A 16,722-nucleotide genomic window follows, 5' to 3' on the forward strand; every position below is an offset into this window, starting at 1 on the left:
GCACTGTCACAGGCCTTTCCCCAGCTTGAAATACAATATTGCAAATGACAGTAAATCAAAGCGTGATACACATCTTTTAAAGTGTCTGTGTTGACATAATTTCTGAGTTTAAGCAACGCCCATGAACCTTTTGCTACTTTTCCACAAATTTTATCTATGTGATATTTCCATGTTAATTTGTTATCTATGTAAACGCCAAGGTATTTTATTTGATCTTTTTGTTGAATGCTTGTGTTACCAATGTTAATGTTAAAATTTTTTATGTGTTTTTTATTTGTTATTAGCATGTATTTAGTTTTTGAGAAATTTAATGATAATCTATTAAGCTTCAACCAGTTGTAAACTTTTTGCATTTCGGCATTCACATTGTTCTGCAAATTTATTTCACATTTGTCGCTCATCGTAAGATTTCACATCGTAAACTATCACAGCAAAACAATATACGTACGTCAACGTAGAAAACTAAGCAAACGTCCAAAAAAGAGAAGCGACAAAACGAGAACGTTATATCATTCTTGAGGCCGAAATAATTAATTAAGTTAATAGAAAATTGGCACGGTCGCAACACCTTCAGAAATTTTTACGATAAAATGAAAAAAAATTACCCACAAAAATAATAAGAACAACATATATGCAGGCTATAGGTTTATCAGCCCATATAGCTATTAGCCGATACTTTCAAGATTTGCATAAATAGACACTTGTTATGAAGATCGGCCATGATGCGTTATTCAGAGTGCTGATGATCGTAAGAGAAGGGGAACACATCTTGATACGTTCAGCTCATAGCAAACAAGAGCAAGGCAGGCAGAGAAACCCCTACAAAGAAATCCTACCACGGAAGAAGCCATTTCAATCGCAACGCATCAGGTCTTGCACGACTTACAAAATTGTTACAATTTGACAATACGACGAACAAGTAGAAGCAACATCATCTTCTTGCAGAAATTGAATTTTACCCCCAAGGAAGTTAGGCCTATGTATTACGGTATCAAACGTGCTTTAATGTGAAGTTACGTGAATAGAGGGATAATTTTAAGATGTAGTAGCAGCAAGTCACAGTAATATTGGGTTATGTTTTACATGTTAGACCAAAATAAACAAAGTAGTCTAATCCAATTCGGCACATTAGACTAGGCCAACGGTGGGCAAACTGCGGCTCGCGAGCCGCATGCGGCTCTTCAGCATAAATTTTGTGGCTCTTGTATTGAATCGTAATATTACAAAAAATTAAGATTATACTTTATAAATATATTATCTCGGACTGTCAATCAAGCAGTGGCGTACCTAGGGTATAGCAGGTATGGCTCAAGCCATGGGCGCCACATTGATAGAGGCGCAAAAATCGGTTAGTAGGCTATAAATTAAAATTGTGACTCAGCCTACACTGCCTTCAAAATCTAATTTGCGGCCAATACAACACAAAGATCAAAAAAGAGTCTCTCTTTTACTGTAGCCATTGTTAAACAATGGAATTGTGACTTTGCAAAAGCAACATTGTGCTTCTCCGGGCTCATTTTGAGTTCAGTCAGCAACAATTGGAAGTTTAGTAAAGTCGCTATAAGCAGCGATTAGTTGAAGCTTAGAAGTAGTACCAGAATTTACTTATTCATTTTTACAAGAATTTATAACTTTGTAAATCAAAACATCGTGCAATCTTGACAAATGAACACTTGGAAGAATTAATTCGCACAGCATTAACAACTTATCGTCCAATTTTCAGAGATTAGTGAGCCAAGTACAAAACTCATATGGATAAGCAATCATTGTGTTTTTATTGCTGTTATGTTATTTTGTGTCAACTGATTTCGCGGCTCGCTGGTGTTTATGGTTTATCCGCGAGTGGCTCTTTCTTTGAACAACTTTGCCCACCCCTGGACTAGGCCTATGTTGAAAAAAAGTGATAGATAAACAATGGTGCGACGGTGCGGTCCAAGATATTGACAAAAACAACTGGTTAGAGCATATGGCATAATGTAATGTTTTGATAAAACGGAGATAACTGAAAGAGATCAATCGCTATTGAACAGAATCACTGGTGAAAGTTGAGGTGGTTTATTGGGTGGAAAACAATTTTTTAATGATTTTTGGTCACAACACGTAGCCTAAGTTTTTAGTATGGTAGGTTAGCTAAGTAGCCTACATATTGCACTTATTTATTTCAGTCACTTATCACTACCACTATTTACAGTTATTTGTTTGTTTGTTTTTTGTTTTAACTCAAAAAATAAACTGAACTGAATAAACTGAACTGTTTTAGATGTATTAAATTAGGTAGGCTACTTCCTGAAGAGGGCACAAAGAACTCTTGACGAAAATGTTTGAGTTTATTATGTTGTTATTGTATTAGAATTAGAGTACGGTATTGTATTTGTTTTGAATAATGCTATTCTATCCCATTAAGTTACTGTCAGTCATCTGTTTATGGTATTGTAAAATTGCTCCTCTCCCAAACCTATAATATTAAAAACATGTTTAGAAAGTTAAAATTGTATTTAAACGATTGATTGTGTCATTTCTTGAAAAAGTTTTATTCATCAAAAAAAGGAAATGCAAAAACAGAAAAATGAAGGGGAAAGTTCAGTAGTGTGATGTTGTTGAAAACAGGAAATCGATTGAACGAACTTCTACACCTATCAATGCTAATGGATCACTTATCTGCACTGCACTTTAATTCTAGGCTTGTATTTCGATTCAATGCCGGGCTTAAGTGTAGGCAAGTCTCCGAGTTTGAAAGAATTAGAGAATAAACTACCGTACTTTGGAAGGGGAAAGTGAGTAGGAATTGGGAAAAAGTTATTTTAAACCCTAGCGCGATATCTTTCCAGTGGAGGCACTGATTTGTGTCAAATGCCATGTTTTAAATAGCCTACTTAATGATATCGCTATGTGAAACCAAGAGCTGGTACCATCGGCACACTTCTTTGCTAAAAACAGGAAGTTCGCCTAAGTCACATTGAGAAATTCTCCATAATCCATCAAATTTCCGCAATGGCAATTAAATGTTTGATGTTTCCACAAGCAAAAAAATTCTGAAAATGCGGAAGCATTTTCTATATTGATACAATTATGACGTCACAATACACTCATACCACAACAGTTTGGCTTCAAAACTTGTTTATTCGTTAAATTTAAAAAAACTCAAGTGAACTTGTTTTATTTTGCATGATTGTTTCACCAATTCCACTTCATTATCTACAAAAAATATGCAATTAGTTCTTCGTTAACCACAAAGTTTTGAAACTATGTTAACAGAATATTTCATAAAGAAAAAAGATTTTAATGGCGCTCCTCGTTTAGAAGATTTTTGTATTGTTGAAGGTGAAGTGGAGGATGACCTTAAACAAGGAGGTAGATGGGTGGCTGGTTCAGTGCTTTCAATTATAGGTTTATAGACTGGATTTATACTGCCCAGACAGCAATCGACCGTTTTCAGACGTTGAACTAATGTAAAAAACGGTTGATTGGAAGTCTGGGGAATGGGTTATTTTGGTTTAAGAAAACAACTTTGTTGGCTAAATTTACAATAATCTCCGCATAACTTCAGAAAAAATTTAGCATAAAAAATTCAAACGTAATGTGCAATTAAGTTCAATTAATCGCTGTAAAATAATATAATCGTAATACCATAACTAATAAGTTAAAACTATTACTTTATCAATACGAGTGTAAAAATTACTTTATCCATAACGTTGATTGCATTGACAGAAGTTTTGACTGAAGCCTTGTGCATCAGCATCGACCCGTTTATCAGGTATGATATTTGAATAATTTAATTTGAGTAGCCTATCCACTGAACCGACTAACTTGTAGGCTAACTTTTATTTTAAAAACTTGTTTTTCTTATGTAAACAACAATAGACAAAAGGCTAAAAGCAATAATAATTTTATGAAAAAGTTCCGACGCAGTTTCATAACGATCTTTAGTGGATGGAATAATCTACAGACAATATTTCAATTTCAATTTATCAGCCCATACAAGAAGAAACTTTACATTATCAACTAACTTGGCCTACGTGAATGGTTTAAGCTTACACAAATATGCGAAATTACCGACACTGAACTTCTAAAGGGGCTTTCTTACTTCTTAAGATAAGATTATCACAATTTCTGATATTAAAAATGAGATTTTCAATCAATTACTTTGCACCTAACTGATTTTTGAATCTATACATTAATCTGAAAACCGTTTCATATAATTATGGATCTATCGGGCATTTGATTGAATTACGTAAAAAGAAGATAATTTGGTATGACTAACAAAAGGTGGGCGAACGCTCATCTCTGCTCACTGCCCAAACATCCAGATCTGAAGTTTAACCCTTTTTAACTTGGCTCTTTGTTTTATTATGTCTTGCGATGTTGGTTTGAAGTTGAACTAGCCTAAAGGTGTTTTAAAGGTTTTTTGATCCACCACTGCTTTTATTTTCCATCGAATTCCAATTAATTTTCAGAAATAGCCTATAACTTATAATAGCAAATATTGTAGGCTAGATATAGCCTAAGTAGGTTCAATAACGGATACAAAAGGGAAGTTTGGTCACGTCACCTCCAAAGCAAAGAAAACAACTTATAATTTCTCTCCGATTTCACAAAATTTTCTTGTAGGCTTTTTACTTTGGTCCGAAAAGTCCAATTTTTTTTAGATCCGTTATCGGCTACTGGCTAGGCCAGGCCTACTACAAACAACCGTAAATTAAATCGTAATCTAGGCTACTGTTTTTACAGAGACAATCCGTTTCCACCAGACAGTCCGGTTGTTGGCTTTCAGATTGCCAGGTCATCTAATTTAGCATTACATTACTATTAGAAAAACATAAAAAGGCAAACCGGGGCGTGTTGTCACAGCAATTTTTTTGTACTTACACTGACGACTTCTAGTCTATATTTGTAGCATGTGCTTCGTTATGTGTCATCTTCATTTTGAGGTTAGCAAAATCAAGAAAAGACAGCAGGTTTAGCTTAAATTAAATTATTATCAAAAATTTGGTCATCGATATAAATTTTACTAACTTTTCAAAATTGTGTGACGCTTTCGTAAGAGCAGTCTGACCGCAAGTATGAAATCAGTTTTATAGCTTATAATGTTAGGAGTTTAGCTGACACTTTAGAAGTTAATAGCGTACCTTTTCTAGCCGCCATTAAAACTTTTGTCTGACTGCGTACGCCGGGGCGAGTTGTCACAGCTGTGACAACACGCCCCAACGTACAAGTTTAATGCAAGAATATTAATAAATTTCATTGAAACATTTCAAACAATTTCAAAAACTGGGGACTTCAACAACACTACCCCATCAACACAAGCCTTTTCTTTGAATTCTGTTTAGTTTACGGATTTTTCTATTAACTTTATAGTGAAAACGTAAAAGTGCTAAAAAGTACATTTTAGGATTTCAAACCGTAAATATTTAACATAGGCTAATTTTAAGAGGGTCCTTTTTACTAGAATTTGGGCGGGGCCCCAAATGGACTTGATGCGGCACCGGTTAGCAGGTTTTAAGTTACTGCAAACGTGCAAAAGAACAGTTGCAATTTTTGTAAAAAAAAAAATTGTGAAAAATTGTCGTCACAATTTTTTTTTTACAAAAATTTGATTTTCTTGAAATCCTTTTACGGTTAAAAAGTTTAACTAGTTGCAAAAGGAAGTGTAAGTGGACAGCGTGCGAATGATATAACTAAATCACTTGCATTGTATATAGCAAAAGCACAAATCGAAAAACCCCAAACCTGTGACAACACGCCCCGGTTTGCCTAACTTTATCACTGAGTTAATGAAACAAAAAAATTAAATTTAATATTCACCTACTTACCGCTTAATGAAATAATTAGTTCAAAATTACATTGAGGCAAAATTAGTTTCAAATATAGCTTATAGAAGCTTGGTTTATCCATGTTGTCTTTTTTTGTGGAATTAGATGCTAAGGCCTGCTTGCAGGAAGTGCATAGGTTTGACAGCTACGGAAAGTACGAGGCTATAACCGCTATATCTTGGCATAGTAGCCTATTTAACCAAATTTTCTGTAGCCTACTATTTAAAGACCTAACATAAAACCAGCACTTTGGAGCAGGCGTACATGTTAAGTTGCTCCAGCTCCAGCTCGGGAGCTCTCTTTTATCATAAATTAGCTCCAGCTCCTGCTCCGGAGCTTATTGATACCACTGCGCCAGCTTCAGGCTTCGAAAAGTGCTTTTATTAAAATAATGATGACATATCAATTTAATTTCTAAAGCTTAAAATTGCCTGCAGTCAACTGTTGCTAAAACATGGCACAACTTTATGAAATTTAAGGTACTTTCATCAAAATGTCATGCGGAACTGCGTTTCAAAACAGAAGCTTATTCGTTAATTTGACGTCTGATTACGCAAATAATTTTTTAATTTTGTGAAAAGTTGCTGTAAAATTATGTGAATTCAGCCAATAGTAGTAGCATCTTATGAAATCCATCGGAGCCGGACATATTTTTCAAACAACTGGCTCCAGCTTCTGCTCCAGCTCCACTTGAATTTTACGTAGAGCTCCAGCTCCGTTGAAAATGCATGGCTCCGGGGCCCCGGCTCCAAAGCCCTGTATAAAACGGTTGAAGATGCCAACTTTTTAGGAGCGCAAGTATTTCAGACATAGATTAATCAATATTGCAGTTTTTTATTTTTTTATTCCAGAGTGCTGGAAAGCAAAAATGGAAACTATCCGAAGGGCTGCATGGTATTGCAAAAAACTGGATGGAAGACGATATGCGTTTCTGACGACGATTTCATCTGGTATAGAGTTGACAATCTTCGTCCAAGAGTGGATATATTGCATTGTGTGAGCGTGGTTGGAATGCCAGGGTAATGTTTCCCTTTTTCCAAGGAGCAAAATTCGTTGTTTTTAAATTAATGCTGTCGTTGGATCAATGTAGAATGAACGAATTTTATTATCTGGGTTATAAACAAAGTTTCTAAGAACCAGTTTTCGGTGTTTGAATTAGGTTATCCTCGTCGAAACGCTGTGAACAAGGCCAACAGGATTAGATCTGCCGTGAACTATTTAAAAAGAAATTAAAAAACTACGAGCTGTGAGCAATTTCACACCTAGCTAGCGCCAAAAGGCTCCGTTTAAACTGATGACTGTGTCATTCGAGTGCTCCACCAATATTTCACCAAATGAGACTAATGCCATTTGCGTAGCCAGTAGCGTTGACATGGTGGTAAAGGGGGTACTTTTGGACACGGGCCCAGGGGGATTTTAAAGACCCTGAAACTTGATGAAACCAGGGCGTCTTTTTTAGATATGGCCTAGTTTTTCTAGAAATGTCCTGATTTGGGGCGGGAAGATCTCATTGGTACCGGGCCCAAATTATCCTCTCAACAGCCCAGTGCGTAACAGAAAGCTTTTCTGACTTCGCTGGCTACACCCTGTCCTGAAGTTAAAACAAGATAAGGCTCACATTAAAGAAGAAAGCTCCACTTTTGAAAGATGTTCCTTAACTTATTGAGTAGGTTGATATTTATCTTTGCTCTTCAAGATCGTTTGAAAAATGTTGCAATGATTTCCAAAAATGAAAGTAATCTCGATCTAAACGCTACAGTGGGCTATTCCCAATATCTCAGCATATAATATTTTATTACTATTTTATTTGCTACAAAGCTAACTACAATATGCATCACTTCTAGATTAACAGCGTATTTTGGATTATTGGACATTTGCAAGCCACAGCAAAGGGAAACAGTTTTTGTGAGCGGGTGTGCAAGTGTTGTTGGAAGCATTGTTGGACAAATTGCAATTATTAAGGTAAAAAAATTAAGAATGAGATTTTCTCTTAATCTTTGTATTTTCATGCCAGCTTGCTAGGCAGCCTACGGTACCCAATCCTGTGGCACGCAATAGCAAAGTGGACGATTGCAAAAGATTTCCTGGAACGCCATTAGAGGCCGGACACTGCTTAAATCAGTGGTTTTCGAACTTTTTAAGTGAGACTCAAATCTGATTTTTGTGAACATCTCACGATCCAAGACCACGGAGAACTTATAGCTTATAAACAATTTTCAATGCTTTTTTCAACTTTTTTCTTTTTATCCCATTTTTAAAGATTTAAATCGTCCCTGCACGCCCCATTTTTGTACCCTTTGCAACCCATGTTTAGGTCACAGTTTCAAAACCACTAGCTTAGACGGTCCGTTACGTGAAATGCGAGAGCTACAATATAGAGCTAATACAGTAATTTTTATTTTTCTGCTTTGAAAGAAGAACTAAGGCACTGAAAACTAAATTGTGTTGGCACTGTTGTTGCATGCATACGCTTGCATCTGGTATGATATGCCTGTGGAGTGTGAAGTCCGCTGGACAACTGCTGTACAATAATCACAATGCAATGAACAAAAATATAGCATCTCATTGTGTAGGGTTGCAGGGCGGTTGGCTGTTGTGGATCCGATGAAAAGGTTCAATTTGCCAGATCGATTGGATTTTACGAAGTTTTCAATTACAAGAAAGACACGCAGTGGTCAAGAATGATAAGGAAATGTGCTCGTGATGGAATAGATTGCTTTTTCGACAACGTAAGCTTTTTAATAAATAGCAGGCCGAAACAGTGATGTGTGCAAACACTGTGAATGTCGGATTAAATCCTGGTATGATGCTCATTGGACAAATTGCAATTATTAATTTGAGGTTTTATTGGGTATAGAGGGGGAATCATCACCTCAGGAGCTTTGGAATAACACAAAGGAAACAATTTTAAAATCAGCCAAGAACACATTACCAATGAAAAACAGGAAGCGAAACAACTGGATTAGAGAAGAGACATTAATGAAAATAAAACAACGGAAAAAATTGAAAGCAAACATTTTCCATTCAGAAGAGGCCAGACAAGAGTACGCTCAGCTCAATAGGGAGGTAGGCTACAAAAGGCCATGAGAAAAGACAAACGAGACAATATAGAACAACAATGTTGTAAAATCGAAAAACACGCATCAAATAACTCATGTCGCGATTTATACCAAGCGGTAAAAAGCTTAACCAATAAGTTCAAACCAAAGCTAGACAACATAAAAAGTAAAGATGGTGAAGTTTTGTGGCAGAAAGAGGAGGTAAAAAAGAGATGGAAAGAATATTGCGAAGAATTATACAAAGAAAAAGACCCTATCGATAATGTACAAACAAATCCAATTACACAATGCAAAGATGAAAATGATACAGAGCCACGACCACTGCTGAGTGAAGTAGAAAATGCCTTAAACACTATTAAAAACAAAAAAAGTCCCGGATCTGATGATATACCCATCGAACTATTGAAATATATTGGAGAAAATGCAGTAAGAACAATTCATAAACTTTGTATCAGAATATGGGAAACATTTTGCCAGATGATTGGGTAAAGTCAATATTTGTCCCATTACCAAAAAAAGGCGATATAACGGAATGCAGCAACCACCGAACAATTGCTTTAATTAGTCATGCCAGCAAGGTAATGTTAACAATAATTAAAAAAAGACTAGAAAACAAAATTGAACACGAATTAGCTCCTGAACAGGCTGGTTATAGACCCCGCAAAGGAACAAAAGACGCAATATTCAATCTTAAAATGCTGATAGAGAAACGAAGAGAACGCAACCTTTCAACTCACTTATGTTTTCTAGACTATCGAAAGGCTTTTGATTCAGTGAAGCACCAACAATTGTGGACAATTCTGAAAGGTTATGGCTTTCCTACACATCTGATCAATTTAATGCGAAGCCTGTATACTGCTCAAAAAGCAGCAGTAAGAACTGGAAATGACCTCACCGAGTGGTTTTCCATTGGAAAAGGTGTCAGACAGGGATGCATATTGTCACCATATCTTTTCAATCTATATACTGAACACATAATGAGAAAAGTTTTGGAGAATTTTGATGGCACTGTGAAAATTGGAGGAAAAATGGTAACCAACTTTCGATATGCTGACGACATAGTGTTGGTCGGTGGAAGTGTAACGGAACTGCAAGAACTTTTGAATAGGGTCAAGTCAAGAAGTGAAGAATATGGTTTGCAACTACATCCCACAAAAACAAAAGTGATGGCCATAAGTAAAAAGGATGAAATTTGTCCAAACTTATACATTGGTGGTAATGTTGTTGAAAGTGTAAGTAATTTCTGCTATCTTGGCAGTGTCATAACTGACACTTATGATGATAGCACTGAAATTAGAAGGCGAATTACTATGGCAAAAACAGCTGTGACATCACTTACAACGGTGTGGAAACAGAGGTCAATTGGTAAAAACACAAAATTAAGATTGCTGCGAACTCTCGTTTTCCCAATTGCCACATATGGATGTGAAATTTGGACATGCAAAAAACGTGACATTAAAAAGTTAAAAAGTTTTGAAACGTGGTGTCACAGAAGACTATTACGCATCAGCTGGATGGAAAGAAAAACAAATGAATTTGTTTCCCAACAAATAAACGATAAATGGAGTCTGATTAATAACATTAACCTCAGAAAATTGAGATATTTCGGACACATAGCAAGAAGCAACTCGTTGGAAAATTCAATGTTGACTGGGATGGCGCAAGGCAAACGAACAAAAGGACGACAAAAAATGAAATATTTTGACAATATCAAGCAAATTACAGGAATAAAAAGCATACCGGAAACACTAATAAAAACAAAGGACAGAACAAAATGGAGGCAGTTCATAAGGGAGATCACAGCTGATCAAACATGATCAATCTGTTGAAGAAGAAGATGATGCTCATTACCATGCAAAAGGCAGTCATAGAAGAACCACAGCACAATTTCAATACAATCGAAAACTTCATTGGCAACCTCAAAGACCGGGCCTGCGTCGACGCTAAAGCCGTCTGCATGTCCGCAAAACTGCAAGAAACAACCTTTTAAGACTTTCTCAGTCCAAGGATAATGATTCTCATTCAATACTTGCAACAGATAAATGGGGCACAAAATCTACCTACATTTTTTTACTTTATTATTTTATGTCAGCTTAGGTTGGAGGACAGCTATCTTCTGACGTCATCAATCATATGAATGAAAATGGAAGAATTGCAGTTTGCGGTTCTATTAACTTTTACGGCAACGCAAATCCGACTAAAGGTACAAATCTTTTTTTGTTTTGCAAAGTTAATTTTAAACCAAGAAATATCTTTCTCAGCTTTGCTAAATTTTATCCCTCAAAACAAATTGTAAACCTACGCAATTTAAGTCAAGTGGCAAGCAGTTGTGCAAATAAGATAGATTGGATAGAAGAATTACATAGCAGCCTATCTAACAATTCCTAAGACTAGCTTATTACATTTGTGTGATTACGTAAGATACCATTTTACAAACTCTAGAACAGTGGTTCTTACCGGGGTTCAATCGAACCCCTGGGGTTCGACGAAGCTATTTCAGAGGTTCGGCGCGAACGCCCGAATTTTTGGAAACATTTTTGAACCACACTGAAGTATGATGGCTATCGAGGGGCAAAGTGATGAATCGCGTTTTTGCTTTGCGCACAGAATTATTGAAGTTCTTGAAAAGTGCTCTGCTTTGTCAACCAATCTTAATCAGCTAAGTTACCAAATGCAACAAGATGGTCAAAATGTAATAGAAGCTGAAGAGCAAATGAGTGCTTTTCAGAGGAAATTGCAGTTGTGGTGGCAGCGATTGAAAAATAACAACTTTGCTAACTTTCCACGTCTGGATGAGGTAGTAAGTAGTTCCGATACAGCAATTAATGGCGAAGTAACAGAAGTTCAGAGGCTTAAGCCAGTAGCCTATTTACTAAGCATTTGCAGAAGTTGCAACATTCATTTCAAACTACTTTCCTGAACAAACGTAATATCCAGCATGGATTCGTCAACCATTTGCTTATGATACTACAACAGCAGAAACAATCCATACTTGGATGACAATTATCGAGCTTCAAGAAATCGAGGTGCAAAAAAAAGAATCTTCAATACAAAATATCTTCAAACGTTTTGGTGCCAACTAATGGAAAGTTATCCTCTTATTACAAAAGTTGACCTTGAAGTCCTCATGCCATTCATAACCACTCATTTATGCAAGCATGTGTTTTCTATTCTGGTGGATGTTAAAGCAAAAAAACGAAACCAGCTTGCAGCGATGCAGCATGCGAAAATGACATGAGAATTGCTGTTTCGAGAATATGCGAGAATGACATGAGAATTCCGAGACAAAGCCTCGAATCTTACTATTGGTTTCGGAAAAACAACAACAAAAGTCTCATTGATACAGTAATGTAGGCTATTAAATATGGTAGATTTTTGTTTTTGTGATTTAGTGAAAATTTGAGGTTCAACGAAAGCTCGCAGGTTAACACAAGGGTTCGGCAGATTAGTAAAGGTTAAGAACCACTGCTCTAGAACCAGAACTATTTCATTGCTTTGAGATATAACTTGAGCAATTTTTCTAGCTGATATTGTGCAGCCGGCCATAGTTTCCAAACAATTAAAAATGAAAGGGGTGGTAGTTACACTTTCTCGTTTCAAATCAAGGTTTCCAGAAGCGGTTAGAGACTTGGCTACCTGGGTATCAAAGGTACAATTTGTTCTTTTGAATTTGTTTAACTTCAGTTCATGGAAAGCTAGCCGTAGAACGTGGTCAAAAATTTGACATTCTAAGACAGTGTTTCTCAAACTTTTTTAGTCCATCGCCCCCTTTTCGTTATTGAAATAAAATTTCGCCCCCCTAATTCTGTCAAGTAAAATAAACATTGATAATAGAGTGATAGACAAATTTAGTTTTGGGAATTTAATCAACAAAATTGACAGTAACATGATAATGTTCAATGGGAAGGATGAGCTTGACGACTTTTACAAAGTTTTGAAATGTTTGGCGACATCTTCGTAAGATAGTGTTGAAGATCATCCCGTTTATGAACTAGCAAGTGATTTCTTTGCTTTGAAAGCATCAATGTCACAGACAAAAACCCCCTTTCAACCATATATGAAGTAGGAAACGACAAAATCCACATTCTAGCTTTTTTTCCAGAGAAGCTAATATTTGCCAGCAACCTGGGACAAAACAAATCGTATCGATCCTTTCTGAATTTCACTCTTGACTCATCATCTGTTTGCATATTAATGAACTGCTCTTGAAGTTCCACTTCTATGTCTGACTGTGGGTTCGGTAGAAAATGGTTGTACCACCCAGTTTGAAACATGGAAGTCCACGAGATCTGCAAAACGAAGTTTCATGTCTTTATGAAGCATGTCTAAATGTGAGCAGTATTTTTGCCGTTGTTCTTCTGTAATAACATTCTCGCTCAAATTGGGAAACTGAGTTAAGACATTTTGAGCCAAACTTTGTTTGAATAAAGATAGCTTTGCAATGAATGAGGTAATCACGCTTTTGCACTTGATGAGGGTTATCATTTCTCCCTGAAGCTTTTTGTTTACTTCGTTTATGGCATTGAAAATGCCCGCCAAATATGCGATGTCATTCTTTAAAGGGCGGGGAAACCCAAATTCACTTTTTGCGAGTTTTTTGTTTCAGCGTGATGTCATTGTGTACAACATGCGTTTTAGCAAAAAAAAAATCCAAATTTTGTTGCCCTCGTCTCGCTAAGGTCGCTTTTGTTTGACACCCGTTTGCGAGGTCTCGCGCGCATCAAGCTGTGATTCTGTTCGCTGTGACGTCACAAGGTACATATAGTTGTGGCCAAAAGTTTAAGACCAGACTTGATTTATGACGATTTTTGCATTACTTCAAAATACTGCATCATATATTGTTTCAGTTGCATCATCTTTATGCATCATCTTATATCTGATGCAGTATTTTAAAGTAATGCAAAAATCGTCATAAATCAAGTCTGGTCTTAAACTTTTGGCCACAACTATATGTACCTTGTGACGTCACAGTGAACAGAATCACAGCTTGATGCGCAACGAGACCTCGCAAACAGGTATCAAACAAAAGCGGCCTTAGCGAGACGAGGGCAACAAAATTTGGATTTTTTTATTGCTAAAACGCATGTTGTACACAATGACATCACGCTGAAACAAAAAAACTCGCAAAGTTAATTTGGGTTTCCCCGCTCTTTAAGGGTATCACATCTTCAGCTAATGTCACGTCAGTGCTTGATAGGAATTCGATAACTGAAACAGAAAAGGCATAAAAGCGGCTCAAACAAGCATCTTTTGAAGCCATCTTACCGCGGTATGCAAAGACGTTCAAATTGTTCATCATTTTGCCAACAAAGTGAACGAAATAATCTGTCGTTGAAAGCATGCGCTTTTATCTTGTTGACGCATTTTATCACAATATTCTGTGATTCATGCCGTTCAGGACTGAGATTACGGGCAACCAAAATAATGCTGACGGTGAATTACACAATGTCAGGAATTTATCTTTTCATCAGTGCAATGAACCCTCGATGCTATCCAACCATTGCCAGAGCACCATCAGTTGCGCATTGTAGAATATTCTTCAGTGGAATCCCCTTCTCTTCGTAGAAGTTTTTCACTGCATGAAAGGTGCTTGATGCCAGAATTATATGTGTAGGAAGACTGAGCGCAAAAATCATTTCTTCTTTTTCTCATATTATGAACAAAACGCACATATCCAAGCAGCAGCGACACATTGTCAGTCAAGGTGGATTCATCTACTTGCAGTGAATGGTTTGAGCGTTGGACTGTTATTGGTGGTTTGATAAATTCGCCTCCTTTGAATGTTTTCGCTCCCCGATTGCTCCTTTTGATTTTTTCGCCCCTTTGGCGCTCAAAATCGCCCCCAGGGGGGCGATTTCGCCCACTTTGAGAAACGCTGTTCTAAGATAAAGACTGTTTTGATGTTGAGTAAAATTAAGTAATTATTTTAGTAGTTTACGGTACCTTATCCCTACTCATATTTTATTTTTTCTTTAATCCTCGTAGGCTAGCCTACAATTTTTGTATCAAAAATGCAAAATTGAAATTAAAAAAATATATAAATGAAATTTATTTCAATTGTGGGAACATAGCACGAACACACAAAAACATTTAGGCCTACGTTGAAATTTTCAACTGCAGCTTTAGTTTCCGTAGCGAAAAAGAGCGTTTAGTAAAATTCGGAAAATTTTGTTTCAATTTTATAAGTTAAAGTCTCTGTCTGCCCAGGCCCGGATTTAAGGGGGGGCAGAGGGTGCAGGTGCCCCGGGCCCCCCGACTTTTCAAGGGCCCCCTTACGTGAAAAACATGTGATTTTGTGTTATTATTATTTTTTCTTTCAGCCATGGACTTCTAAATAGTAGCATCTGGACTGGAAACTCAGTGGGCAACATGAGGCCAAACAGTTGGTACAACAGTTGGCCAACAGCCAAGTAACTAACCCTGTCAAGTAACTAACTAACTAACTAACCCAACATTGGGCCAACGTAGAGGTGGTTTTTTGCACCGTAGGCGCGAAAAAATTTTTGCACGGGGGGGCCCCCCATCTAAAAGTGCCCCGGGCCTCCCATCAGCTAAGTCCGGCCCTGTGTCTGCCAACAGACTATCTTACGACACTGGATGTACATTGCAGAGTGCTGTGCACTGAAGAGTGTGCATCTTGTGTGAGCACTCGTTTTTTTCAACTATTTATGTACCATTTGACTAATTTTCAGCGAAGGATAAAAATCCGAGAAGTAATCACCGATGATTTTGAAAACACAGCCAGAGCTTTTCTTGGAATGCTACGCGGTGATGAAATAGGAAAAGCTCTTGTTCGTCTGCGGATGCCAATGTGCGCGTGTCAGCATTCCGGCAACTTCAAACGACTATAATGCTGATTTTTGTTTCTTTTTGTAGACTGAATGATTGAATTCAATAAACTAATGAATTGGCGATGTACTAATGCTTTGCAAGCTTGTATAAATGTATAACCTACTTTTCAACCAGGCCTAACATATGAGATACAATGTGCAGGTTAATTAAATTGGTGTGCAGCAATATTGGCGGCTCAGCGGTGAAACCGTTTGAATGTTTTAAGAGCAGTTCGGTTAGACATATCTCAAAAACACGTGCTAATGTTTTAGCAAAACACAAGCGTAGACTTGCTCGAAGGTGAACATAGACATCGGTTTCTAAGATAAGCGTGTCACTTAATGAATGACTAAATTTTATGGGACCTTACCAAAAATAAAATCTTTCCAAAAGTTGGTTGTTGGCCAAGTGAAAGAACGTCCCCGCGACTCTCGATAGAACATCGGTAAGTCACCGTTCTAGAGAACCAAGTGTTGCAAATGACTTTGACCTACTGGAAAGATTCCGGCCCTGCAAAATCATCCGAGGTTTTGAATGATCATGGAAACCTTTATTCTCGGACTGAGAAAATATTACTGCTCTATCTGAAAGCTTAATCTTGGCAGTTTTACATACTTGTTGTAGAGGCTTTAAAACACTGACGCAGCTAAGTCACCGAAACTGAGAGAGAACTTTTCGCTTCTTGAAGTGTCTTTGTGCGATTATTCCATCTATCAGGTGTCGTTGAGCAGGGAGCTGCGCTTGGATTGCGCACAACCTGAGTCGATCCGGCGTCGCTTGATCTTGCAGTTTATTTGTAGGCTACACAAAGTCGAGAGCTTAAAAAACTGACAAAAATATTCCCCGGGTCCCTCGTCAACGCTAAAGTCTTGAGTCCAAGGCTGCTAGAAAAGCAACTGTTTTCGCATGCACTGCACAGGATTAATGTACCACCGCGGCCGAGTTAAACAGAAGAACATCAAACTACACGTTGCAATAGTGAAACACCACCGCTATACGCTGTGTAACTTCACATTTTGAAG

General features: G+C 37.2%; 1 protein-coding gene across 2 annotated transcripts; it reads left to right on the top strand.

The window, feature by feature from the left end:
- The first annotated feature begins 3,138 nt into the window (after nt 1-3,138).
- Nucleotides 3,139-15,787, top strand: LOC145782100 (prostaglandin reductase 1-like). 2 transcript variants are annotated; one of them, XM_082593844.1, is made up of 9 exons: nt 3,139-3,351; nt 3,709-3,754; nt 4,729-4,779; nt 6,662-6,829; nt 7,655-7,772; nt 8,384-8,539; nt 10,967-11,072; nt 12,394-12,518; nt 15,562-15,787. In XM_082593844.1, exons 1-9 carry the CDS (start codon nt 3,246-3,248, stop codon nt 15,718-15,720), a joined length of 1,035 nt encoding a protein of 344 aa, XP_082449970.1. In that variant the 5' UTR covers nt 3,139-3,245; the 3' UTR covers nt 15,721-15,787. The 2 variants fall into 2 exon arrangements, with proteins under 2 accessions (XP_082449970.1, XP_082449972.1); XM_082593846.1 differs by lacking the exon at nt 8,384-8,539.
- Nucleotides 15,788-16,722: the final 935 nt, after the last annotated feature.

Source organism: Aplidium turbinatum, chromosome 13 (assembly GCF_918807975.1).
Source record: "Aplidium turbinatum chromosome 13, kaAplTurb1.1, whole genome shotgun sequence".
Taxonomy (NCBI): domain Eukaryota; kingdom Metazoa; phylum Chordata; class Ascidiacea; order Aplousobranchia; family Polyclinidae; genus Aplidium; species Aplidium turbinatum.

Bases quoted from the DNA above. Each gene is read 5' to 3' on its own strand.
- LOC145782100 (XM_082593844.1), top strand. From the start codon at position 3,246: ATGTTAACAGAATATTTCATAAAGAAAAAAGATTTTAATGGCGCTCCT. The intron at 8,540-10,966 runs GTAAGCTTTTTA...ATGTCAGCTTAG, and splicing joins TAGATTGCTTTTTCGACAAC to GTTGGAGGACAGCTATCTTC. The intron at 11,073-12,393 runs GTACAAATCTTT...CAATTTTTCTAG, and splicing joins CAACGCAAATCCGACTAAAG to CTGATATTGTGCAGCCGGCC.